This window comes from Lemur catta, unplaced genomic scaffold (genome assembly GCF_020740605.2).
Source record: "Lemur catta isolate mLemCat1 unplaced genomic scaffold, mLemCat1.pri scaffold_63_ctg1, whole genome shotgun sequence".
Classification (NCBI taxonomy): Eukaryota; Metazoa; Chordata; class Mammalia; order Primates; family Lemuridae; genus Lemur; species Lemur catta.
Window position 1 is genome coordinate 491577 of NW_025423863.1, and position 27837 is coordinate 519413.

Here is a 27837-nt window from a genome sequence, read left to right on the forward strand (position 1 = left end):
TTATATTTTTATTTTTCCAATTTATTTATTTATTTTCATTTTTCAAAAAAATTTCAGAATATTATAGGTCTACAAACATTTTGGTTATGTGTAATGCCTTTGCATTGCCCAAGCCAGAGCTACAAGTGTGCCCATCCCCCATACAGTGTGCTATGCACTCATTAGTTATGAGTTTACCTACCCCCATTTAAAGTAGTTATGCAACTGAAAATATTCTTACAATCTCTAGTAACTTATAGCTGATGTTTACCTTGGAGTTGAGGCATATGTTTTTCCAAATTTTGTTTACTCTTCCATTTTTACAACTTCCTTACATGATAAAGAGGGTGACATCAAATATTGAATTATAAGCAATAGAAATTATGAGTAATTTAAGAGTGATGACCACTGAGTTGTATTCATGTCAAAGGAGTAACCATTGCCAGTGGTTCAGAATTTTCAGTTTTATGTTATCAATCATTAATAGCATGGTTAAAGATTTCTTCTGCCTTGTGGTCTCTAATTGACTTCATCGTCTATGTCCAGGGTGAGAATAGGGTCATAAAGTCATCTGTACTGTCTGTTAAGGGACTCATATCTTTAAGAAGGGGTCCTTTGGTGTTAGGGTACAAACAACTTTCTAACTTGTTTTAATGTGGGAAATCATGAAATGTTATTATATTTTTAAATTCACTGTCATTAGGAGACTTTAGACTGTTAGTGGCCTCTGAATGGAGGTTTTTTCCAAGTTCTTGGTGTTAATCAGGAAAAGAATTTTAGGATGGACCATGAAAGTCAAGCAGGAAGCTTTATATTGAATGATTGGAAGCCACAGTGCACTCTCTCAAGAGTAAGAGAGTGGGCAGGCTTGAAAAGAGCATCTGCATCAGGAGGAAGAGGTTTTTGGTGTTTTGAAGTCTTATTAATCGAGGGGAGGAGTATTTATGAGTAAGGGGCTGACTTTTGCTATGAATTTGGGTAGTAATTCCTAAAATTGGGTTTGCTCTCATTTTAATACTGTATATGGCTGTCTTTGAGCCATCATGGTGATTTCAAGGGTGGAGCAATTGTAAAACTCCAGTAATAATTGGCCTAAGTTCATGTAAAATGACAGAAACCATAATGACAAGCCAGCTGAAGTTGGTTCTTGCCTATGGTTAACAGCCCCTGTAGTCAGCTCCTGTCTAAGGGTTATTTACTTTAACATCTGCTCCCACTTTGCAAGTCCCCACATGTGATCTCAGCCCTGTCTCTGAAACTTCTCTTCTAACAAGACTATATTAGAACCAGTCTTAAGCAGATTGTCCATCTAGATTCGTGACATTATCATCTTATGGTATATCATTTGAATTAACATTTAAGAAATTCCTTTTCTTTCTAATTGGTGTGTTGATTTTGGATCCTAATAATTAGAAGTGTGACACTCTCCAGTTAGCAATCTTTAGAAAAATTACTTAAGTGCTACCCTTTCTACTTTCTCTTCATCAATTGCCTGATCCATTCTGATTTTCTACTTATAAAAGTTCATGGGTAAGATGGAGTTATCTAAAGATATAATTGTATATAGAAATAGATTTTATCTGTTATGTAAATGATAGGAGTTCAGAATATTTTTTTCATAATCATTATTCCTTAATCAACCTGTTTCTCCATCACCAGTCTTCCAAGTGGCCTAAGGACTGGGAAGCTAATTCATTCACATGCCATATCATCTGAACAAGAATAAATGTAAAATAAGTTAATAAAAGTATGTAGTAAGGTCTAGGATTTTTTCACCCCCTAGTGACTTAAAGATGAATTGCATTGATTTGAACAATAAAATGAAAATACAGTGGGAAGGAAGCAGTGACAGAGAAGAGATAAATATGTGTCTAACCTTGAGATTTGCAACAAATATGCCCAGCCAAGTGAATCTGTTTAATGTGCTTTTATGTGTGCAAGATTCATCTATTTGATTCAAACTGTTGGAACTTAAAATTCCATCATAACCACTTTAAATATTATTGACCAGAAACATATATAGTTCCACATAGCTTTTAAAATCGCCACTCTCAAATGTTTGTGAAATCAGAATTTACATTATGTTGGAAATATGGTATAAGATTTGACAAGTATGATTTGATCATATGAGTAGAAAAATCCCCAGCCAAAAATACAGTATTTGACTCCAAAATGGAAAGGTGAGTTCTGTACATTGAGTTTTAAAGCTACACAAAAATCTAGAGATACTCTTTTTTAAATGTCAATGTAGATGAGGCCTGCCCCCCAATTAAGGCATTTAGTTATTTTGCCAAAGTCAGACAGTTAATTTATCTGACTAGTTTTTGACTAGTTTAATCTCGTAATTTACCTGATTCAGCATGATGCAATTCCACTATCTCTTTTTCTTTTTTTGTCAGAAATTGCTAGGTAATGCCACTTTAGGAGCTTTGAATGAATCATTTAATCTTTCTTGGTTTTACTCCTGTTATCAGTAGGTGAAGGAGCTAAAATAGATAATTACTTTATACTGTACATCCTCCAACTGTAAAATTGTATGGCTACTGAATGTGAAATTTGGGAAGCATCTCATTTTTCAGGACTCCACACCAGCAACTGAGCAGTTGCACTCTGCTCCTTGTGTGGTGACAAACTTGGTTCATATACATTTGTGTGTATCTTCATCTTTTGATATTTCTCTACCCAAATGAAAAAAGAATGATAAATGGCAGTGGCAAAAGATTAACTTGGTGCAGAAAAGGGAAAGCTTTCTCTCTGTTCCTGAAGCCTTACAATATTGCATCCTCTAAATCTGGCCATTTAATGTAAAATCCAGGTGATAAGACAGAAGAAGACGTGATTTATGTCTTTGTCTTTTTCTTTCTGTCTCTGCCAGTCAAATGGGGGTGGAAATTCCTATTATCCAGAGAAGAGTGGATGTGAATAACAGCAAAAAATTAAGGAGGGCCCTTTTAGAAATTTGGGAAAATTCTGTTTCATTCACTCAAACAGAAATGAAGTAGACTTTATAAAAATTTCAATAATACCATAATAATTATAATTATATGATAATTATGTACAATAATATTCAAGTAAGCACAAAATATTTAATGATTAAAAATATGACAGTTAAGGTGAGTCAGGAAATAAAATCAATGAAAAGAGAAAAAGTTATTTTTATTGATAAGGTAATAACAATTATTCGTACTATCAAGCTTTCATTAAAGGTTGAAGAAAAGGAGAAGCACAAAAGCAATAAAATGGCAGCATCAGAAAACCTATGTGATGGTGCTGGTGATGACAGTGACGATGACGCATTACTTCAAGAAAGAAAGAGTAGAAAAACTGACAGTTGGCAATTTCCTAGGATGGAGAATGAAGTGTGTGATAGGTAAGCCTATAGCAATATTTAACAGTAGATAATTTTATTGTGCTATACAATTAATTCTAATTGGACTAATATTCATGATTACCAAATTTTATGCTTTCCGTAGGTATATTCAGCCTTGCTCGGTGATCAGAAAAATGCACATTAATGATGTAACATATTTTCCAATGATACTGGCATTTTATTAAAAGATTAGCAGTGTTGGCAAATGTGAGGAAAATGCATTTTGATACACTGTTGGTAAATAAAATTGACAAATCCTTTTTGAAGTGTAATTTAGTAGCATGTATCAACACTTCCAATATGTCACTCCTTTGGCCTACCAGGAACTTAGGATCTGGGACTAGATGCTGCAGGAAAACATGACTTGTAGAAACACATGTAAACACATACGAGTTAAGGACATTTATTCTATATTATATATAACATACAAGAAGCCAATATATTCATAAAATAGATAGCCTATGTATGTCAAAGATCTATAATATATGTGTGTTCAGAATATTTATACAAGTGTGTTACGTGCATACATGTATATGCATGTTAAAGATAGTTACTGTAACATCATCATCTCAAAAACTTCGAGGTAGTCTACATACCAATCAAGAAGGAAATAGTTACATTGTCATGTCCATATAATAATGTCATATGCAACCATTTAAACAACAAAGTTAGATCTGTAGTGTACTGATTACTTCACAATTGACGGATATTTAAAGCATATAGTTTGATGACACATCTTAAGCAAATTATGTTAGAATTCTTGTAATATCTGCTGAGGTTCAAAAGGGTGCTGCATGCTACACTGCAGCTCTACCTTGTTCCCAACAGAATTGCTAATTATTGATTTGTTGGGGTTTTGTTCTCAATGCATGAGTGCTCACCTGCTGGATCCTCACATTAATCCAGATATTGCCAAGGGATTGCATATCCATATCCCATATAAACATTTTCATATTTTGGGTAAAACTTACTAAAATACATCAAAGGATCTTTAATCTACTAACCAAGTATTGGCCACCTCATTCTGTAGAAAGCCAGATAGTAAATGATTTAGGCTTTGTGAACCACAGGGCCTCTGTTCATTGTAGTCCACAAACTGTGATAGACAGTAAATAAATAGACACGGTGGTGTCCCAATTAAACTTTACTTAAGAAAACAGGCAGCGGGCTTGACTTGGCCCCAAGACACTAATTTGCTGACCCCCGTGCCAACATCAAGGTGCTGCTAATGTGGTGAATCTTCTTTGTAAAGATAGCCTGAATTCATGGCATTAACCTTCCTTTTAAATGTATGTCAGTATGCATCATACCGTATTTTCTACAGTGACTTTATATGTTACAAACATTCAGTTTAAAAATGAGATTATTTTGTGCATTTACCCCTTTTATTCCTGTCCTTGAATCAGTATTTTAGTATGAGTGATTGCTTTCTATATTTGATGAGTATAAAATATCCTGCAATCGGATGATGTTTCTAAAGGCAAAAATACTACTTTTGAATGTTTTGGTGTTTCTGTGGTCTTTTTTATAAGTATGGGCAAAAGTATAAGCAAAAATCAGCTTATATGATCTAGAAATGTTCATAGGATCTTGTAATTCTATAATTTTTGTGAATTTATTCTTTAATACCTTGGTCTGGCGTTTTTTAAAATGCCATATGTATACAATTTGGAAACATTTAAAGTGTGAAAATATACTATATAATTATTTTATAGTGATTGAAATATATAGCTAAACAAGAAGAACATTAGAGTGTCCATGATCATGCCACTTAGGTATGATGGCCTTGAAAAAACTGCCTAGTGTCTGCACATGGACTTGAATTTCTTTGCCATTCACTCTTGAACTCATTCCAGCAATTTTCACTCCCACCTCTAGTGCAAAATTGGTTTTCTCAAAGTTCCCACTGATTTTCACTTTAATAAATCTAGATATAATTTCTGAGACCTCATTTTACTCACTCTGTCAGCAATCTTTTCTCCAGTGAAAAACTCTTTCCTCCATAATCCCTTTTACCCTTGACTTTCAGGATATCACTCACTCACCTGGTTTTTCCTCCTTCTTTTCTAGTTCATCCATCTTAGTCTGTTTTGTGTGTTCATCCTCACACCCCACCTTTCGCACATTGAAGTGTCCCAGGGCTCAGTCCTCAGGCTTCTTTCTCATGACTTTTACTACCTTGTGTGTGCTAATGATTTTCTTAATTCCAGACCTATAGACAAAACTGCCTACTTGACCTCCCTCTTTGGTTAGCTATTAGGTATCACAGCTTACGAGGTCCAAAATTGAGCTATTGATGTTCTTTCTTATACCTCACCCTCATCATGGAGTCTTTCCTACCGGAGTTAATGGGAACCCTTTCAGTTACTCTGGCAAAAACCTTGGTGTAATCCTTGACATCTCTCTCTCTCATTCTCTCTTTTTTTCTCCCTCTCTGTCTCTGACATCTCATACCAAATCTGTCAGCAAATCTTGTCAGGTCTTCCTTCAAAATAGATGCAGAAACCATTCACAGATTGGTGAAGCCACCACCAATGTCTAAGCCACCACCATCTGCTGTCTAGGTGAGTGTAACGCACTCCTAAATGGTCTTTTTTTTCTAGTCCTCTTTCCATCAGTGCTTAACCCAGTGCTCATATTAAAACAAGTCAGAGGATGTCATTCCTCTGCTCAGAACATCCCAATTGCCTCCCATTTCAGTCAGAGTATATGTCACCATTCTTCTTAATACCTAAAAGGAAGCACATGATCTGATCTTTAGTCCCTCTGCCTTAATTTTCCATTTTTTTTAATCCCTTTAGCTCTGCTACTGCCTCATTGAACTTCTCACTATTCCTTAAACTCTACAGGCACACCTCTGTACTTGGCAGTTCTGTCTATTTTAAATGGTTTTCCTCAGAAATCTTTCTGGCCTCCTTTTGTCTATTTCTTCAGTTCTTTCCTTAACAACTGTTTTCTCAGCAAGGCTTTTTCTAGACATGCTAACATTTCCACCATGCCTCTTCTCCAACACATAAACATTTCATTATCCTGCTTTACCTTTTCTCCTCTAACATATGATGCAGTTTGCCCAGCTGTTCTGTTTACTGTCATTGTGTGTTTCCTTCACTCTCATGATAGGACTTTTGCATGTTCACTGCCATACCCCTGTGTCTGGAAAACAGCCTAGCATGTAATGTCATAAGGACCTACTCCATACACTTGTATTAACTGAGTGTATGGAGTTTACCCTGTGGGTATTGTTTTAATCATTAGACTAAATCTCATTTAAAAGTGTGACATGGGTTCATTGTGACAACTTTACCTAGCGATTATGCATTTTTGAATTCTTATGTACACTTTAATAAGCTATATTCTGTATATTTATTTGTTTTCATTTAGGGAGAAAAGCCCAATAATGTGTTTACTCAGTATTTACTCTTTTACTGTAATGATGATTGTTTTACATATGGTAAGACAGATCAAAGGAATTGCAAACTTCATTTGTGTTTATTAAGAAAAGTAAAATATAAGTGAGATAAATTTAATGGACTTAACAATTCTTTCCAAAGAATGGTGAGCCTTCAATATCTGAAATAAGAAGATGAAGTTGGAATTTATTGCTTTCTCTAGTAAGAGAGCTATGCTGGTGAGGCAGTTTCTTCTGACAGAGCAGTTGCTGATCTTACACAGGGTTTTGGGAAGAGTGGCATTGAAGGACTGGCAGCCTTTCAGAGGAATACATGGGTTGACATCATCTGTACTAGCACGGTTATTTGAGTGACACAGTGGTTGAGTGCTGGGCACTCCCAGGCATGTTTATTGGAATGAGTTTGTGTCTGACTGGCTGTCTCTCAGAAGCAAGTGGCTGATACTGATTGGTGAATGAGGCCAGTGGTCACTGATGGATTGACTAGATTTAAAACTACTTGGGGGTGGCTATTTGTTACCATGGCTACAGATCAGTCATTTTCTAAGTGTGAGGACCAGACATTTTGTGTTGTAATCAGCCTTCTATCAACTATGTTCAAAATGAAAACTATTTGTTATTCTAGAATCGTAAACTTATTTTGCAGTTTGAGTCAAGAGCAGTTGTTTGATAATTGCTCTCAGGAAGATTTCTCCCCAACCTCCTTTTCTTTCTGGCCTGCTTAGTCTTAAACAGAACAGTTATCTACATGATTCATTTTATAGCTGTTACTTTTGTTTTTGTTTTTGATATATTTAAAGGCTCATGCTCAACTCCTAACATAATCTCCTGTGGGAAATTTTGGTTTCTTTGTAAATTCATATACGTATATGATAGTGATTTTCTTACACATGTGTTTATTCCACAAAAAAGTAAATACACTTTTCTGTTGGTATATCTTACTATTTACATTAGAATTAGCTAGGCTAAAAGTAGATAAAAGTCAAAAAATTATTTTATTTTCAAACAAAATTATAATTCATCACAATATTACCATTTATAAATCCTATATAGAATGATATATAGGTATTCTAAAAGTAAGGATTTCCCCTAAGATATTTGCCGATTTCTTACATTCATGTTATGTGTGCTTCATGCTATTTTATAACTTTTGAAGTGAAACATTGTCATATTTAAACAGAAAACCAAAAATATAGCACAAATCTAATTATTGCTCCTATGCCTAAGAATCATTTCTTGTAGGCAATGAGCTCCCAGCTTTCAGTGTAGGATTCAAGGTCAGCGTAGCATTCACCTCTCAGCATTTGCTTCTATGTATTTTACACTTTTCCTTTCAAGTTCCTAAGAAACACCTAGACACCCTGTGCCTCATCTTGGTACTCACATTCTTTCCTTAAGTTGGTTGGCTTTCTCCTACTTTTTGCCTGGTGAGCTTCTTTTATGTATTTTGTCTGTTCTGTGAAGCCTTCCCTGGGTTCATGTAGAACTTTTCAAAAAGATTCAGTCTTGTGTAACACATTGTATCATAATTGCATTTGACCTTTTTTTTTGAAGCAAGGAATATGTATTTCTTTGCATATTGTTGGTGCTTCATAATATTTTTTTAAATTAATAAGTGAATTGAAATGGAGAAGATGTAGAAGTTTATAAAAAATTCCCTTTTATATCTTGTCAATAGAATTATTAGAAAACATTATCTCTTTTATGTGTTTTTTTTAAAGTACTAGTCCTGCATTGCATATAAGGGAAGTAAAGAAAAATGAAAATGAAAAACAGACCTCAAACGAATCTGTGATGAGCAGTGTATGAGAAGGCCAGTTTAGTACCTGGAGGTGTGAATGATGACAGCGGCTGAAGTGAAATAGAATGAAGGAACATAAAATCTATAAGTCCTTTATGTCCTTGTGAAAGAATGTCAGCAGTGATTACTTTTACTGGAAATATAATAGTGTTGTCTGCCAAAACTAGAGAATGCTCAACTGTATCCATGCTGTGAAATGATTGATTAAGATGAGGACAAGTGAACTTGGACAAGGAGTAGAGCAGTAGTTTCTTTTTTTTTTTTTTTTTTGTATTTTAAGCTAAGTATTATTATTTTTCATTTCAAAATATTAAGAGAGTACAAATGTTTTTGTTACATGGGTGGGTTTTGTAAAACTTGAGTCAGGGCTGTGAGTGTGCCCGTATCCTCTGAGCAGTGTTCAGTATACCCTTCAGGGCGGTCTGTGCCCCTTTCCCTATTTCCCCCTGCTTGATTTCCAATGACTTTCAGTTCCCTGTGTGTCTGTGTGTGCCCCTTAGCTAGTTGTAATTTATTATAGAGTGGATGGAACTAGAGACCATTGTCCTAAGTGAAGTAGCTCAAGAAAGGAGCAGTTTCAATAAATGGTTACCATGGAACCCTGACTGTAGTGGACAGCATGGACAGCTCTTGAGTGACATTTTCCTGGGAAAGGCAATGGAGAAATGGGTAATAACTGAAGAAGAATGTGGGATTCAAGGGAGTTTTATTTCTTTATTTTAAACTAGAAGCTTTTAGAGAATATATTTGTATGCTGTTGGGAATGACCAAGTAGAGAAGGAAATTTAATTTTGTTTACATGTCTGAGCACTAGTACCTTCATACATTATGTTTTAAGCATTTGTAGTAAACTAATTGTCCTTAGAAGTTCTATTCATGTATGATTTTATAGTAGGATGTTATTTCTTCAGAACTGGTTCAGAAATGAAATTTTCTAATTGAATTAAAGATGCCAATGATGACTTAAAAATTAAACTGTAATAGATAGGATTTTTAAAAAGTGTAGTAAAAACACAAAGACACTTAAGGCATATTTATTACAGTTTAAACATTCCTTTTTGACCATGTATATATTACAGTACCTTTGCCAGTAGCATAATAAATACCTATGATTTGGTAAGGTGCTCTAAAGTATCAGGTGTATGTGTCAACTTTATAATTATTTAGATTGTGGGGAGGGCTTTCTTCATGTACAATAAAAAAGCAAACTATTATGATCTACCACAGATTATTACTTCTGGATTATAAAGTTCTAAAGTATAAAATAAAGTTTCATTGTACCAACAATGTCATTCACATGTATTACATGCTGAATAAGTATTTGTTGAATGCATGAATGAACAGTTGAATAGATAAATGAATGCTTGCTGATGACGTTCTGTAGAAAAAATAAATGTTTAGTTTATTAAAATAGGTTTCCAAAATTGGTTGAGTATAAAACCTTTTAAGAAAACATTTGTAAGGTTTAGAAATTATTATGTATGATTTTGGAAAGAAATGGAATGATAATATTGTTTCCTCTGCTATCATCTCACTTAAAACACTTAAAAATAAATGTTACTTTCACATCACATGGGGAAACCCATGCTTTGGAGTCAGAAACCTGGGTTTGAATGCTGGGTCTGCTACGGACAAGCTTTATGGGCTTGAGCAAGTTCTGTGGCCTTTCTGTGCTTAGCTTCTTCCTTTATAAAATACCTAATGTGTCACCTACCTCACAGGATTATGGTGAGGACAAAAATGAGTTTACCACATGCACAGTGCTTAAAATAATGCATAGTATCTGCATAATAAGTTCGGAATGAGCTAGCTAATACCATCATGAGAAAAACGTTTCCCTCATATAACGACATAAGTATGATTTCCCAAATAGGTTTCAGTGCCAGTAAAAGCTTGTTTTTAGTGAAAAGGAGAATAATCACAATAAAAATACCCTGATAGATTTCTTTCTATCAAATAATGTAGCTAAGATGTGTTTCCTTTTGTTTTGAATATCAGAAAGCTTGATCTAAATTTAATTCTTTGTTATATTATTAATATATTTTCTGTATCTCTTCATATTACTTTCTATCATTTAAACTTCCTTGTAAAAATTATTATATTTTATATTGCCTGTAAATATAATTACCTGTCACATTTTGAAGAGGAGAAATAAATTTACATATGAATTTTATCATATAAAAATTAGACATTTTATATATACAAAAGTTTTAGCTATTCTTTGTATTTCATATATTTATTGTTTGTCTGAAAGAAATTGTTTGTGTTTTTCCAGGCCTTCCAAGAGAACACCTAATGAAAAGAACAAGGTATTTAAAAATAAATTATCAAAAATATTGTTAGAATATGTATTATACAACATAAAATAAGAAAATAGTGGACATTTTGTTGTAAAGTCATTTGCTTTGAAAAAGTGGTAAGAAGCAGTAGGCATCGATAAAGGTATCCTTTGAACAAAAATCCATTTCTTTTAGAAGAACCTATGATTTTATTCATATAAAAGTTGGATAACTAGCACTTCTGTACATTTTTTTATGCTATGAGTATTTGGAGACATATTGAAGCAGTGTTATTTATTTTGTAGGTGAAAGAACAAATACAGTCTATGAGTGACCATGATGACTTAACTTGGTCATCTGCAACAGCCCCAGAGGATTGTGAGTTGCCTTCCTCTTACTATCAGCATTTTATCTTGCTTGTTGAACAGCTTGGAATGTATTGTAAAGGTAGAACCATTGTATAAATGTAAGACCTTCTTACGTATCCTAAGTAACATATATGTACCCATTGCTTAGCACTGCACCATACAGCACTGATGTGCTATAGTCACGAGTTCATCCCAGAAATATACCTTATGTTAATGTACAATTAGAACTAATGTATATTGTGCACTGTCAGCTGAAGAGTTATGATAATTCCACTGTGTTTTTCTCTGTGTGAATGGCATGCCCAGTCTTTTTGTTGACTCTGCTTCTCCTCCTACCTATAGCCAAGGGCAGGTTGCCATTAACTCCCACCTAGAATATTGGAATACACTTAAAACTGTTTTCCCTTCTACCCTAGCTGCCCAAACTGTGGTCTACTCTTCAACCATAATTATATATTTTGAAAACTCCAGATCTCATCATGGTCCTCCCTTGCTTAAAACGCAGCTATCACCTTTCATTGCTATAAGGTTAAAGATCTCAATTCTCCAGCATTATACTGCATAATTTTCTACCCTTCTTTCTCTCTGTGTTCCAGCCACCATCTTAGATGCTTGTCGCTCTAATCAATGGCTTTCATGAAGCATAATTAATATATGATAAAGACATAGATAAAATATACATTTTGATAATTTTGGACACATATGGAGACATTAAACCATCACCACTGTCAAGATAGTTAACATCCATCACTCACAAAAGTCTTCTCATGCCCCTTTATATTCCTTTATTAAGAAACTACTCAATTGTTTTCCAAAGTATTTGTACAGTTTTTCATTGCCATCAGCAGTATCTGACAGTTCCGGTTGCGCTGTATTGCCACAAACACCATGTTGTGCCATTTTTTAGAATTTTTAAATTTTAGGCATTCTGGTGGGTGTGTATTGTGCATATCACAATGGTTTCAATATACATTATCCTAATAACTAATAACCTTGAGCATCTTCCCATATGCTTACTTGCCATCTGTATGACTTCTTTGTGAACTATCTTTTTGGAGGTTTTTTAAAATATATTTTGGATACTTTTACTTTATTAACAATGTTTTTGTTTTTTTTTTTCTGCAAGGACTTTGTCCCAGTTTGTGGTTTAACTTTTCTTTCTGTTGGTAGTATCTTATAAAGAGAAAAAGTTTATAGTTTTAATGAAGTCCAATTTATCTATTTGTTCAATTATGGATTTTGATTTTCATAGCATGTCTAAAATGTCTTTGCCCAGCATAAGATCACAAAGACTTTCTCCTGTGCTTTCTTCTGGAAGTTTTCTAGTTTTAGGGCTTATATTAATATTTGGATCTGTGGTCTCATTTTGAGTTCATTTTTGGTTATTGATATTCAATTGTTCTGGCACCAGACGGTATCTTTCCAATGATATAATGGAATTTAATTATTTCAGTGATATTGTATAGTTTTCAGTGTATAGGTTTTCTTGATTTTAGCAGTTTTATCTGTATTTCATTGTTTGATGAAGTCGTAAATATTTTTAAAATTTTAATTTGCTTGTTTTTTGCTAGTATGATTTTTTTCCCAGCCTGGCTCATGGGAATGGCCACTCTTCCTGGCTCTGTGTGAACACCAGGCATGGTTTCCTCTATTTCTTTTAGCTTTTCCCCACCCCCCACCCTTGGTTTAGGTAGTTTCCTAGCATACATGCACTGTTCGTTACTCTACTAAATACCCGACAGGGGATCTCTGCAGGTCTCCAGGTTTCTTTCCCTGTGCTATTCTCTCCTATCCAGTGTTCTGTCCTGTGATCTCTCTCTGCCTTGGTTTTACCAGACTCTCAGCTTCATCACCTCAACTCGGGGAGTCTGGGAGACTCTACCTGAGGTTTTTCCTCCCTCAGTCATGGCCTGGAACGTCTGTCAAGGCAGAGAGCTGAGGCATTCATAAGGCTTACCTCACTTGTTTCCTTTCTTTCGGGGATCATGGTCTCCATTGCTTGAAGTCCACTGTCCTGAAAATCGTTGTTTAATGTGCCTTGTCTATTTTGTTCTGGTTGTTTCAGGTAAGAAGGTCAATCAGCACCTGTTCCTCCAACTTGGCTGGAAGCAGATTGCAGTGGAGCTTCAGCCCAGGCTGTAGAGTGGCTGGAATGTTTTCCTTCTCCCTTTGCTCAACTGCTTCCTTTCATCTTCTGTTTTTCAGTGTTGCCATCCCTTCCTCAGAGACAGTTCGCTGGGCTCAGTGTAGATCAGTTTTTCTTAAGTGCTCATAGAACTCTCTTTACTTATAGCATCTATCTGAATTTATAATTGTCTTTGTTCCTGACCACACTTAAAGTATTTAAATAAGAACAGAGGTCTTACCTGTTTTATCTTCAGAGCTGGGTGTAAGGTCCTCCACATTGCAGGCCCTCACTATATATTTGTTCATTGTATGAATGAGTGACTGTTAAATGTGCAGTCCTTTATATCCCAAAAGTACTCATGTATTTTATATCTTTATTGTTTTCTCCCTAATACAGATTTTGTTATCCTATTGAAAATGCAAGATGCCATTCTTTCCCAGCAAAGATTAGTAGAACTTAAAAGCAATGAGTGTGAAAGACTCACAATAAAAATTGGAAAAATGGAAAACGAGGTTAGCGTTCTGCAAGATGAGCTCTATGAAGCCAAAAAAATAATGTCACAGTTAAATTATGAAAAAGCCGTATGGGAATGTGAACTCTCTACTTTGAGGTATGACATCCTAGTTTTAAAGAAATGTTTGCATGTACTGTTTACTTCACACTAAAGATCTACAGCAAAATTTGAGTAATTGCTACTTCCATTCTGGGGTTTAACAGGGGTAAAATCTGTGATGTTGTAGAGTGTGAAATTCTTCAAAGTAAGACAGTAAGTTATAAACTGTGAATATGTCTACTAATAAACAAATGCATATTCTTTTACTACTTAATGCTAATGGCTACATAGAAGTCTAAAATTTGGCAATCTCATTATTCCAGAAATTATATTTTGAATTTTAAAATTTTCTGTATTATAATCAATGCTACAAGGAACAGCTTTGATATAAATATTTTCCTACATTTCTAACTATTTACTTTGAATAAATTCTTCAATGTAGAATTTTTGGTGAAAGTATAGGAACTTTTAAAGAAAGATCTTTGATCAATATTGATATTTTTTTCTCAAGAAACTTCATATTAATTTACAATTGAACAGAATGTGAAATGGCCATTTTTCTCAACCCAGAATGAATTTTAAAAATTTTATATGCTTTTATTCTGAATATGCATGGAACAAAAAGTAACATGGAACATAATTACGGATTTGTTTCTTCAACATCACTCTCTCATACAGAGATAAAGTTAATTCAAAGTTCTATGTTAAAATACATATTATCCTATGTTATTTAATTAAATATTAGATCTTCTCTTGTTCCAAAGCAGATTTTAAAATTTTTTATGAAATATAAAATAATGAGCAAGATACACTGAACATGTTACCAAACAAAGAAATGCAAAAGGTGTGGGGTAATAGATACTGGACTCCTTAGGCTGTTCCTGGATCATGGTAATCTGTAGATACATGTTCTGTGAAAGACATGGGAAGGTGCTCTCCTACACGGTAAATTATTGTTAGGGATACCTGCAATATGTCATGAAGTTGACAATTTATTTCTACTGAATGTCTAAGCTTGTTTATAAACAGTGACTTTTTAAAACTTAGTTAACTTGAAATGATCTGCCCTAATTGAGGGGTAATTATGACTGTGTGAAAACAAGGAAACTTTCAACTTGTATCTTTAGTGGATCATTGCCAGTATTCTTTTCCATAATATTTACCAGAGGTACTAGTAACACAAACTTATCAGTTAGCAGATAGTTCTTTCATCAGTACTCTTTATATCCTTTGGAAGAGACTGAAATGAGAAATTAAAAACCTGAGAAGTAGGAAAAATATTCAAGAGCATGGAAATTTTATTAGGATAATAGACCAACATATGAAGAGGCAGATCATAAATTGGACTTTGTATTTTCTACAAAAAACTAATTTTAAAAGATAAGTGTATTTAATTGCAGATGTACCTTAAAAGAAGAAGGAGAGAAGAGAAGAAATGCTGATCTGTTATATGAAAACACTCGAGAAGAGATAAGAAAAAAGGAAGAGGAATGCAGGAAAGAAGTTGAAATGAAACAACAAGCTGAAGAGTCTGTCAAAACACTGAATGCAGAAATGAATATATTAAGAAACTATTTGTCTGAGGTAAATTGATCTTCGGTAAAACTTTCTATTTTTTTTATATTTCAGCTTATTATGTGAGTATAAAAGTCCAGGTTATATATATTGCCATGTCCCGCCCATCACCCCCCCACCGCCCCCGAGTCAGAACTTCAACCATGTCCTTTCCCCAGATTAACTTTATGTCAACAATATTGCTTACATCAATTTGGTAAAATATATGTTATGTAGGATTAAAACACAAGAAAAATGTTATCTTAAAAATGAATTATGGCATTTTTAGCTAAAATTCCTTATTATAAATGTTGGCATCTGATAAGTGTTCAGTATATGCGTTCTGCATGGAGCAATGAAGGGAAAGTTGAGTTTAATCACTAATAAAAATGTTAATTTAGGCATTTTTATATTACAGTAAGGTCTATAGCTTTGAAACTCTAATGAAACTAGTTTAATGTTCTGTAAATTTTTTTTCACAGTACTATATATGTGTGTATTTAAAATTGTTGTTCTTTGATGAATTTAGCTGTCATTTATTCAATTAAAATTGGAGTAATTCTTGAGACATAAAAGTCCTTGTCTTCCATAAGCTCTTGCTTTTCACAGCTTTGTTAAAGGTTATACTCTTAATTAACTTTTTGGACTTTTTTCCCTGATGCTATTAGACCAAAACCTTTACTATATCTCTAGCTTGCAGAAAAGTACAACAAGAGTCAGAGGCAGCTATATGGAGAGCGGAATGCCAGACAATTACAAGGTTGGATTCTGGCCAATCAACTTTACACACAAACTGAAACAGAAATGACTCTGAGGGAAATGGAATCTCAGGTATTTTCTTTAGTCATTTTCACATACATGTTTGTGTGTGCTTGTATGTGTATATATTAATATGTAAAACACAAACTATATGCATCTTGGAAAGTATAAAGTATTTTAAGCTGCGTGTCTGTGTATTTATACATCTATGGCAGTGATGGTGGTGGCATTTTTGGCCCATTGGATAAAATATTGTTCTCAATTCAGTTACATTTCTCTGCCATAGTCCAGTAGTTATAGTCACAATGGCCTCATCCAAATCAGAGGCTTTTAATGTTTTCTGTAGGAATTGATGGTATTTTCATAATCTCAAATCCCTTGCTACTAAGAATAGATGTTCTAGTTTTGGGAAGTGATTCCATTCCCTTGATATATTAATGGAGAGGTTAGTTTATTACTTGCACTGATGGTTAAGGAGGAAAAGGACAGCCAGTTCAGAGACCATATTTGGGATGCCATGCTCCTCACTGTGGAGAGGAGTTACAATTTGCTCCAAGTAGTGTCTTATTTCAGTACAAAGAGGTTTTGCAAACAATAGTATGCCATAACATAGACTTAGTGAGAATTTTTTGATAAGTGTTTTGTTCCTAGTAAAATGATTGAGTGCATTTTCCCCTGTTCACACTGATTACGGTTTCAAACATTGTAACCAGGAGAAAATAAGAGCCATTGTGATGGCAATTCATGATTTTCTTAAGAAGAGCTCAATCAATGTTATCTTAGTTATGGTTGGTGTTTTGAAATGAAAGGCTTCCTTTGTGTTTATATGCTTACACAAGAGAAGTAACTGTGATTTGGTAGAGGTAGAATCAGAAGACCTGGGGGAAATTCTACAGCTTGCCTACATTGTTAACCTCTCCTTTTCAGAACTGTGATAACTAAATGAGTTTGTTGATGTATGTAGAAATGGTGTAGGACAAAGCCTAGATACATCATTTGTCCACCAATGTACCATACACACTGACTACAAATAGCTAGGAAGGTAGAATATCTATAAGGAAATTTTATCTGTCCAAATATATGCAAAGCTAAGTCTCTTCCTATGGGTAATGCAGAGGTTAGCTGTTACAGTGTAAACCCAATTTTTTAATGTAGTCAAATCTATAAATCTTTCTTCTTATGCCTTTGATTTTGTTGTAATTCAGGGAAAGGCTTTTCCAATTCTGAGATTCTTAAAAATTCTCTAATGGTTCCTTTTTCCTTTCATGGATTCATTTTCCAGAAATGAATGTTTGATGTTTGAGAATTTATGCTCTATTATACAGTGTGAGGTTTTGATCCATCTTCTATTTCCAGTTGGATATCCTCTTATTGCATCATTTTCAATGTATAAATGGATAGGTTCTCCTTTATTTTAAGAAGAAATCATATGTCATTTCATTGAGTGCTAACTAAAAGTTCCCTTTGTTGTACTTAGATTTATCAGAGTTATGAAAAAGAACGATTTCTCATGCGTACAAATGACATGTTGCATGAAGAAATAGCCATGCTACAAATGGAAATAGCCACAATAAAATATCAGAATGAGGAAAAAGAAAATAAGTATATCAACCACATTAAAATTGTGGAAGAAGTGAATGAGAACCTTCAAATGACCATGAAAAAGAATGTGGAAAAGTTAACAGACACAGTATCTCAGTATAGTGACCAGCTTAATGCTCTGGCATGTGAGAATGCCTTGCTAAATGCTCAACTACAAAATGAAAAAGAGAGCAAGGAACAACTGCAAGCAGAACTTGAATCCTGCAGTTCTAGACTGACTGCTGCAATACATGATCAATACGTTGATCAAATTCTGATGTCAGGAAGAGACGTCAAAATGTCTTTCCAGAGAGCAGGACATGAGTGGTTTTGCTTACGGAATGAAATAAATGTACCTGTGTCTGATCTCAAAGAAAACCATGAGATTTTTGGTCAAAACTGTTCTAAGGCTCAAAGTCAAATCGGTAGCCTGGAAGATGAGCTCCATAGCACAAGAAATGTTCGGAGAGATAACACTCTGTCTTTGGAATGTGTCCAAAGACACCTCTACCAAACAGAATGTCAAATGGAAAAGATCAATCAAATGTATGAAAATGAACAATATCAAGTGAAGAAATACATTGGACAACAGGAATATCTAGAGAAGAGAATATCTGAACTAGAAAGAGGAAATATGTTGCTTCGAGAGCAACTGGTGTACGCTCACAGCAGAGCAGAGCATAAAGAGGAGACACTGATGAATATGCGAGAGCAATTTCAAGATACTGTGAAAAACCTTCTAGCTGAGAACGGAAAGCAAACCCGTCTGCTAGAAGATAGAATTAAGCAGTTAATCGGTGAATGCAATCAGTTGAAAGAAAGGCTGTATCAAAATGAAAAAGGGAAACCAGAAGAAGTAAGTATCAAGAAACATAAATCTTTTTCAAAGTTCCTGAAAGAAAATTTAAAGTAATCTTTGTTTGTGACCATATGTTGAATCTAGTTGAATATAAACATATCTAGATGATAAATGTATTTGCAATATCAGGCTAGAAACATACCTTGTTTCCAGCTAATAAAAGTTATACATAAAAAATACTTTTTTTAAATTTATATTTTATTTCAGGATATTATGAGGGTACACACGTTTTGGTTACATTTTATGTCTTTGCCTCACCCAGGCAGGGTTTAGAGGCACGCTCTTCCCCTCTACCATGCTCACCATGTCCATTAGTTGTGAGTTTATGCCCTCCCCAAACCCCTAATTCCTGGAAAATATTACTACCGTGTGAGCGCCATAGTGTTGATCAGTCAGTGCCAATTTGATGGTGAGTACATGTGGAGGCTATTCCTCTGATCCTGTGATACCTTATTGTGGATAATGAGCTCAAGCTCAATCCAGGAAAAGCATAAGTGGTGCCAGACCACTGTCATTTCTTATTGTCATACACAATTGTGTAATATTCTTTGTATACATATACCAAATTTTAGTAATCCAGTCATGAATTGACGGGCACTTAGGTTGGAACAGAACATGGTAGACCGTGGTCAGGTTCAACAGTAGGAGCAGGAAATTCAAGAAAAAGCCACACAGTTTATTGCAGAAAAATTAGGAGAAGTCAACCTATTTTTACAGGTTAAGTGTGAACTGCACTTGCATTCATTTCCCTGCAGATTATATTGTCATATGTACATTGTGTGTGTTTTTTCTACTACACTTTTAGCAATTGGTTTTGTAGATTTCTAGAATGAGGGTGGCGTTTGTTTCTCCCTTTAACTTTTTCAGTTTCTATCGTCATTACAACTAAATCGATCTTTGAGAGTAGTGATGCACCTTAGAGAATCATTTGTATATTTAGGCCAGTTAGCATGCAGTTAGCATAAAACAATAGTACTAGGAAAAGAAAAAAAAAATGGGATTTAGAAATTCTACCATACTCTTGAATTGTACTTGTGTTACAATGTTCAGTTTTTAAAATTGTAAATTATTTCTATTCTTTAGATTATTAGATTCCTTGAGTACTAATTTATGAATGATTCAATTTTTTAAAACCCAAATTGAATGATCGATTTAGTTGATAATTGCTGATAAATATTTTAAACCTCATCTTCTTTTGTCATGTATTTAAAATTGCTCTCTGAGGATGGGTGTGGTGGCTTATGCCTGCCAGCACTTTGGGTGGTGGACATGGGAGTATCACTTGGGAACAGGAGTTCGACACCAACGTTGGCATCATAATGAGACCCCGTCTCTCCAAAAATAATAAAATGTGCCAGGCATGGTGGTGCACACCTGCAGTCCCAGCTAGTCGGGATGTAGAGGCAGGAGGATCGCTTGGGCCCAAGAATTGGAGGCTGCCGTGAACTGCGACTGGGCCACTGCACTCCAGCCTGTGTGACAGGGAGATACTTTCTCTAAAAACTAAGATAAAGCAAAATCAAATAAAATCACTGTCTGATTCAAAAGTGAAGGAAACAAATATGCAAGAATTGTTTAGGTTGTCACTGCTAAAAATGTATCCTTTTAATTTGTTTCAGGCACAAGCAGCATCGGAAGAATACAGACGACAGTTGAGAGAGAATCATCTGGCTGCAATAAGCAGTCAGGGGGAATTCAGAATGAACAATCTTGAATCCCAAGTCTCCAATATGACAACTGCTCCAGAAGATTTTCATTGTATTGAACTGGAAAAATATAAACACTTCTATCAATTAGAGTTAGAAGACAGAAAATACTTGCCAAAGAAACTAAAAATGTAAGTCAAAATATGGAATGGAAAATAAGTTAAGATCATTAATTTGCCTTGAAAGCACGCCTTTTACTAAGACAGACAGGTTCATGAGATTAGTGGGAAGTGAAAGCTAGCTAGATAATATAATTTTGGAAAATTATATTAATAAATAAACTTGCCTTTAAAATGGGAGTGCAGGACAGTTTACATCTCTCCCTCTTTTCTTGTTTTATCTGGCTTTGTTTCTCCTTAATAGTCTCACGTAGTTAACCTGACCTGATAGTCCTTGAGCTAAGTATTTTGGAAGCTTTATGATTTAGAGAGGGATACTGTCATAAAACTGCTTGTCACCATCCCCCTAAATGAAAATATTAATGAGTTTGACTCCTTTTTGGAAGACTACAGCCCGAACCAAATAGCCAAGTACTGCAACTACTTTTGGTGCATTCTGGCACTCAGTAAATTATCTTGTTTATATTGGTTTACCAAAAATAATAATTTCTACATTTTCTTTTTTTTTTATTTATTCAGGATGTTATGGGGGTACAAACATTTTGGTTACTGAAAGGGTGAATGAATGACCTAAAGGACACATTTCACACACAGGTTATGTGAGAGCAATGTGGCTGGTTTATTCACCCGGGTGTGGGTGGGCTGAGTCAGAAGTGTCAACACAGAAGGGAGTTCAATCAGGTTTTTTATAAACCGGGATAGCCGACCCCCTCCCACCAGCTGTGTTCAGTTCTTTGTTTCTGGGCCACACTGGCAGGTGGAGAATTGCTTCCTGCTATGGGCAGCAGAGGACAGTGGGCACAACAGTTGTTTGTAGTACATTTTTCTTAAAATGACCAAGTCCTATGGCCCCTTTCCCCAGTCGCATCCATCCTTCTGTTCTGGCATAGTCCTTATCAGGAGACCTAGGGAGGGATAGCTTTGGTCTACATCAGGGAGGGAGCGGGAAGGAATGCTGGCTGCAACTGTCTGATCTACAAAGTCCGGGGTCTCCCCAGACTGCTGTGGCTATTGTTTTATGAGCCTAAGCTTTGCATTAACCACATTCTGTCCTATACATCCTTTTTGGGTTTCTACCTGTAATAAACCTAACGGTTGCATACAATACTGTTTGCCCTGCCCAAGCTTGGGCTACAAGCATGTCCCTTCCCCATACAGTGTACTCTGCTTCCATTAGTTGTGGGTTTACCCTCTACCCTTCCCCCCGACCAGCACCCACTCAGTATTACTACCATGTGAACACCATAGTGTTGGTCAGTTAGTACCAATTTGATGGCGAGTACATGTGGTGCATGTTTTCAACCCTTGTGATACCTCACATCAAAGGACGGGCTCGATCTCTGTCCAGGATAATATAAGAGGTGCAAGGCTCTTTCAGACATCAGCCTAGGCAAAAAATTTATGAAGAAGAACCCCAAAGCAATCACAGCATCAACAAAAATAAACAAATGGGACCTGATCAAATTAAAAAACTTTTGCACAGCCAAGGAAACTATCATTAGCGTGAATAGACAACCTGCAGAATGGGAGAAAATATTTGCTTTCTACACATCTGATAAAGGGCTGATAATAAGAATCTATATAGAACTTAAGAAAACAACAAGAAACAATCAACCCCATCAATACATGGGCAAAGGACAGGAACAGAAACTTTTCAAAAGAAGACAGAATAATGGCCAGCAAATATAAAAAAGTGCTCAATATTTCTACTCATTAGGCAAATGCAACTCAAAACTACAAGATATCACCTAACTCCAGTGAGAATGGCCCTTATCAAAAAGTTCCAAAACAACAAATGCTGGCCTGGATACGGAGAGATAGGAACACTTTTTACACTGCTGGTGGGACTGCCAATTAGCACAACCCCTGTGGAAAGTAATTTGGAGATACCTCAAAGAGCTAAAAGTAGAAATACCATTTGAGCCAGTAATCCCACTACTGGGCATCTAAACAAAGGAAAAAAAGATGTTCTAGGGCCAGGCATGGTGGCTTCCACCTGTAATGCTAGGACTCTGGGAGACCGGGGCAGGTGGATCATTTGAGCTCAGAAGTTCGAGACTGAGCAATAGCCTGAGCGAGAGCAAGACCCTGTCTCTACTAAAAACACAAAGAAATTATCTGGACAACTAAACATAGACAGAAAAAATTAGCCAGACATGGTGGCACATGCCTGTTGTCCCAGCTATTCAGGAGGCTGAGGCAAAAGGATTGCTTCAGCCCAAGAGTTTGAGGTTGCTGCAAGCTAGGATGATGCCATGGCACTCTAGCCTGGGCAACAGAGTGAGACTTTGTCTCAGAAAACAAACAAACAAACAAAAAGACATTCTTTCATAAAGACATCTGCACTCCAATGTTTATAGCAGCACAATTCACAATTGCAAAGATGTGGAAATAACCCAAATGCACATCAATACATGAGTGGATTAGTAAAATTTCAGATATGTAACTATGGAATACTACTAATCTACCTTTTCATAGGGATAATCATTTTGTTGTGTGTATTTAAGGAGTATAAAATGATGTTTTGATATGTTTGTACATAGTGAAATAGCCATTATATTGCACCAAACTGATAAATTCACATTGTTCATTTTCACTTACTATTCCTTTCAATACAAGTGTTTCTTATGGCATCCACAAGAATCTTATAAATAGAGCCATTGCAGAAGGCAGCAATTATTACTTGTTAAGCCATACATTGCTGCATCATTGATAGACATTTCTCTACCCTCCTTACTTTATTTAAATTACTTCTTTTTCAGCAATTCCCCTAGGAATATATATATATATATATATATATATATATATATATATATATATATATATACACACACACACACACACACACACACACACACACACACTCACTCACTTCTTTGGAACAATTGTGAAAGCGTAACTGCACAGAGTAGGCATGCTTTGACACATCTTCAAAGTTAAAACACTATTTACTGGGAAGTTCCATTTACTCTTATGGTCACTTTTTGAAAATGTAATCATTTAGGAATCATTTAAGAAAAAATGAAATACTAAACATTTGTCTTTTTGCAATCTTCACAGAGCTACTGAGAGGCCAGCAGCGTTCAGTAGCAGTCTTGTTGCAGAGACACAGGAGACCAGAAGTTTCTCTGGCCCTTGTACAATGAGCACAGAGTCAGCTTCTGCTGGAACTGTTGTTGACAGGTTAAGTCTTCACAGAGAATTTCCTGGAAGAGAATACTCACTGTTTTCTTCTTCCTGCCCATGGACTTTAGATACCAGCTTGAAGAATAACTTGAGTGAGGTTAGTTATATGATCTTCTTTCCTTTGGGTTTCAGATTTCTGATATAATTACTGTTTTTAGTTTGGTGAAATACTGAGTTGTTTAAATGACCTATGCATGATTAGTAACGGTTATAATTATCTGAGTTAATAAAGAGAGGAAAGAGAAAGTTTTCTATTTTCTTAAATTCCCTGCAGCTCTCATTTTCAAGAGATACCCAGATAGTAATGTTATTCAATACATGTAAGTAAAATGACACATTTTAGATTTGTTTAAAGGCTGCATTTAAGTTAGATGTTAGAGATTGAATTTTCTGTAATAACAGGAAGTATATTGAGAGGTCCTTTGGCTTCCTTCCAATTGATTTTAGTTTGGCTGTGGTTGTGGTTCATAACACTTTTGAAGTTTTCCTCTACCATCTCAAAGTTTCCACCCTTAGTCACAAGGGAATGATTGGCATCCAAACACTTAACCACATCTGGATATTTATTATTTATAGCAGTCCAAGAGAGGTAAGTTTTATGAATTAAATAAACCTGTAGTACTACAAAGATTAACTTCTCTTTTTAAATTAAAAGATTTGTCATTTCCTTACATAAAAGTACATGTTTAATTGCTAAGGTAATTACAGCCTTTTAATCTCAAGTTTTGTAAAATTTGCCTATTGGTGGGCAATTGCACAGCACTTTTTAGTTAAATGAGGCATGTACTTGAACTTTTAAAATGGCATTCACTTTTGTCTCTCTATCTTGCCATCACTTGAATGATTGATGACTAAGATGGAAAATCTATCAAGACATTTTGCTGTCTTTTTTCCTTCTATAATCTGTGCCAGGCACTGTATTGCCCTTCAGGCGACAACAATTCTGAATTTCTAGTAAGGGAAATATGAGGAAAATGTGTGATTTAAGGGGAAAGTAAGAATAAAATGAAAGAGTCTTTTAAAACATTTAATATTTGACAGTCTCACTTGTCAATATAGATAAAATCACTCAAGCCTCCCACCAGCCAGGACAAAACTAGAAGCATCAATACTCCAGACCCTTTTCCTAAGCCTCTGGGTGCCCCTCCCAGAGCAGCTCCCTTGCTGGGATCTGGGTCCGTCCCTTTCCCTTCTGAGCTTTCATATGTAACCTGGGAAAAGATTATTACATTAATAGGCCCTTAGTTCAAGTCACGTTGCGATGTACATTTTACATAGTGTTTATTAATGGTAACGTAAGATTCTGTTGATAAAGCCTTCTCCCTTTATCTGGTATTGAGTCGTACTTTTACAACACCTGGCTGGTAATACTGTTATCAGATTATTCATTTGTTCATGCCTTTCTATGGTGGTGTTCTCACAAAAGTGTTCTGGAAAACAGTCTCTCAAAATACTGGGAAAAGTGTTAGTCAGACATTTGTGAAGGCATCAGATGTCATATTATGATTATCACCACAATATATTTATTAGCTTGAATATACTCTTTCAGGCCCCGTTTTGGGCATTTAGAGGGAGAATACCTTTTATACAAAGGAGTTAAACAAGAATCCTCTATATGAGAACATTTACAATACATTAATAGTTAGAAATGTTTTCACACATTTTTAGAAATAACTAAAAATTGCAACTATAAGCAGCCAGATGTTTCCAAAACCTGGTACTAATTTCTGAAAAGAAATAAAAATTACAATTCATGAGCTATATATTTTTGACCTCTTTTCTAATTCTAGAACATCGTGAATCAAAGAAACTAAGTTTGAAAACTGGCTCTAACCTATATTTATCCTTATTTCAAGCAAATTTTGGGAGATCTTAGTGTTCATATGACAAAATGTCAGTCATAAGACAGGCAGCACAATATTTTTACCTAATCTTAGCCAGTAGAATATTCACATGACATTATGACAGTGCCATTTTCTTCATGTGTGTATTCATGATTCTGTGCTAAAGTGTTAGTAGCATAGAACATACTTTAATATTTTAGTTTTATTAGAAGTGGAAAATAAAAATTTTATTTTAAGGAAAAATCAATTACAGTGAAAAAACCTCATCATGTTTTATAAAGGGTAGAGTTTTTCTAAGAATTTCAAAGTAACACATTCATGTGAAAATGTGATTTGAATTGTCCAACCTTTGTACTGATAAGAGAAAATGTCACCTTTTTTGGAGTCATGTATATTCAGTAGACCAATATTAATTGTACTTTTTTATTAGATGATTGTAGACAGCATCACACATACACACTCTGTTATCTAAATGTGAAATAAATAGGAATTTTATTTTATTATGTGATTATTTCTCTATTTAAGCAATCCTCAAGTTAAGTCTAGTCTCTCTAGCAATGCCATGAAAATGTCTCTGGTTTACCTGAAGATTATAAATAATATTTGACTTATTTCAGATGCAGCAGGAGTTGGAAGAAATAACTGTAGGACTAGAAGTAGGTATGCTGTCAAATTTTATGAATTAAATTGAGAGTAATGATTTGATTTCTGAAATCCACTGTAAGTAAGAAGTGGCATCCCTCTCTATTATTTGGTTAATAGATACTACATTAAATATTTCCTCTTACATGAATCTAGTGAAAGATGTGAAAACACTAACATTCATACTGAACAGTATACTTATGCTTCATGATTTCATTATCATATTCCATAGCTTCAGAGAAATCTCATGAAATTTATGTTTTGTTTTGTTATTTTCTGGATCTGCACTTTATTCACTCTACCATCCCTATGAACCTATTCATGCGTCAGGCAGCACACTGGAACTATTCTCAGAAAACGAAGGCATCATCAGCTTTCTACGTTTATGATAATGATTTAAGGCCAAAACCCCCAGACTCATCTAGTGACACTAAGCCAAGCAATTATAGTTCATAAGCAGTCACTTGACCTGTGACCTTTTAAATCCATCATCTACTTTTTCACTGGCATACTTTTGCCCTCAGAAAAGGTTCCATATTTCTTAGCATGGAAACATCACCCACATCAATGTGGTTCTTGTCAATTTTTTCAACTTCATATCTTGCCACATACCCTACACTGCCCCTCTGTTCTAGCATCTCAAAAACTAGACTACTTAGAATTCCACAATGTACCTCCTCACGGCCACCTGTTTTCCTTTACTTCTTCCCTCTATCTGATAATTGTCCCTCAGCTATCAAGTTATGTATCACTCCTACCAAAAAGTGTACTCTACTGATAGAAAACTTGGACAGATGGCCCTTGTCTGTGTTAAAAGAGTGCCCATTTTATACTTGTTATGGTCTCTCTGACTCTGCAGGGTGTTCCTTGCTTCTCCTCTTTGCATATTACAGTATACGATTGTTGAGGTCGGTCATGTGGACTGTGTCATCTTCACCTTGTCATTCCAGTGCTTGTCATAGTTCCTTCGCATGTGGTTGTTGAATGAGTGAAGGGAGCTGAGAAAACCAGATGCTGAACCACAATGATAATTAATTTAATGTGCAACTATGGGCAATAATATTTAATATAATAATAATAATATGATAATATAATATTAATATTACAATACGAGTTTTGTATTGCCTGTTTACATATATATTTATCATTCTTATTAACACCAATAAAGTTCTTGCCTCTTTCTTACTAGCTTACACTTATTTCCTACAAAATCTTTTAGGTAAAGAATATAATTCTTTACTTTTATTTCCAGGTGCTGCTGGATACAGTCCTCTAGAAGAGTTTCTCCTCTAGGATACATTAATGAGTCAAGTCTAAATGAATATATTCTTTGGAAGGCATCTCAACAATATATGCCAATTTTTTTTTAAATTATATGATGTGAAAGACTTTTAATTGGATCTTGCCAATGAAAGCCAATTTTATATCCTCAAACTGTCAAAGTGTGAGCTCTTTCAATAACCAAACACGCAAGTTTTCATGAATACTTTAGTGAAGTTACTTGATTTCTCATTCGTCTTTTACCATTTTCATCACTATACATAATGATAAATTTACATTTAGACAGACATCATTTTGGTTCAGGTACTGTGGTCATTGTCAATGTTTGGAGGTGTTACAATTGTTACAGTGCCATCAGACTTATGTAATTTTAATTTTCAGCATAGATTTATATGGCTCTTTCTTCCTAGAGACAAAAA

General features: G+C 35.0%; 1 protein-coding gene across 1 annotated transcript; it reads left to right on the forward strand.

Moving 5' to 3' along the window:
• Nucleotides 1-3179: 3179 nt before the first annotated feature.
• Nucleotides 3180-27571, forward strand: LOC123629916 (ankyrin repeat domain-containing protein 26-like). Its single transcript, XM_045539283.1, has 11 exons — nt 3180-3349; nt 10835-10868; nt 11144-11216; nt 13731-13944; nt 15288-15471; nt 16135-16272; nt 17678-18637; nt 20260-20477; nt 23526-23748; nt 26113-26155; nt 27390-27571. Exons 1-11 carry the CDS (start codon nt 3219-3221, stop codon nt 27428-27430), a joined length of 2259 nt encoding a protein of 752 aa, XP_045395239.1. The 5' UTR covers nt 3180-3218; the 3' UTR covers nt 27431-27571.
• Nucleotides 27572-27837: the final 266 nt, after the last annotated feature.

Bases quoted from the DNA above. Each gene is read 5' to 3' on its own strand.
- LOC123629916 (XM_045539283.1), top strand. From the start codon at position 3,219: ATGGCAGCATCAGAAAACCTATGTGATGGTGCTGGTGATGACAGTGAC. The intron at 11,217-13,730 runs GTGAGTTGCCTT...TCCCTAATACAG, and splicing joins TGCAACAGCCCCAGAGGATT to ATTTTGTTATCCTATTGAAA. The intron at 26,156-27,389 runs GTATGCTGTCAA...TTTTATTTCCAG, and splicing joins AACTGTAGGACTAGAAGTAG to GTGCTGCTGGATACAGTCCT.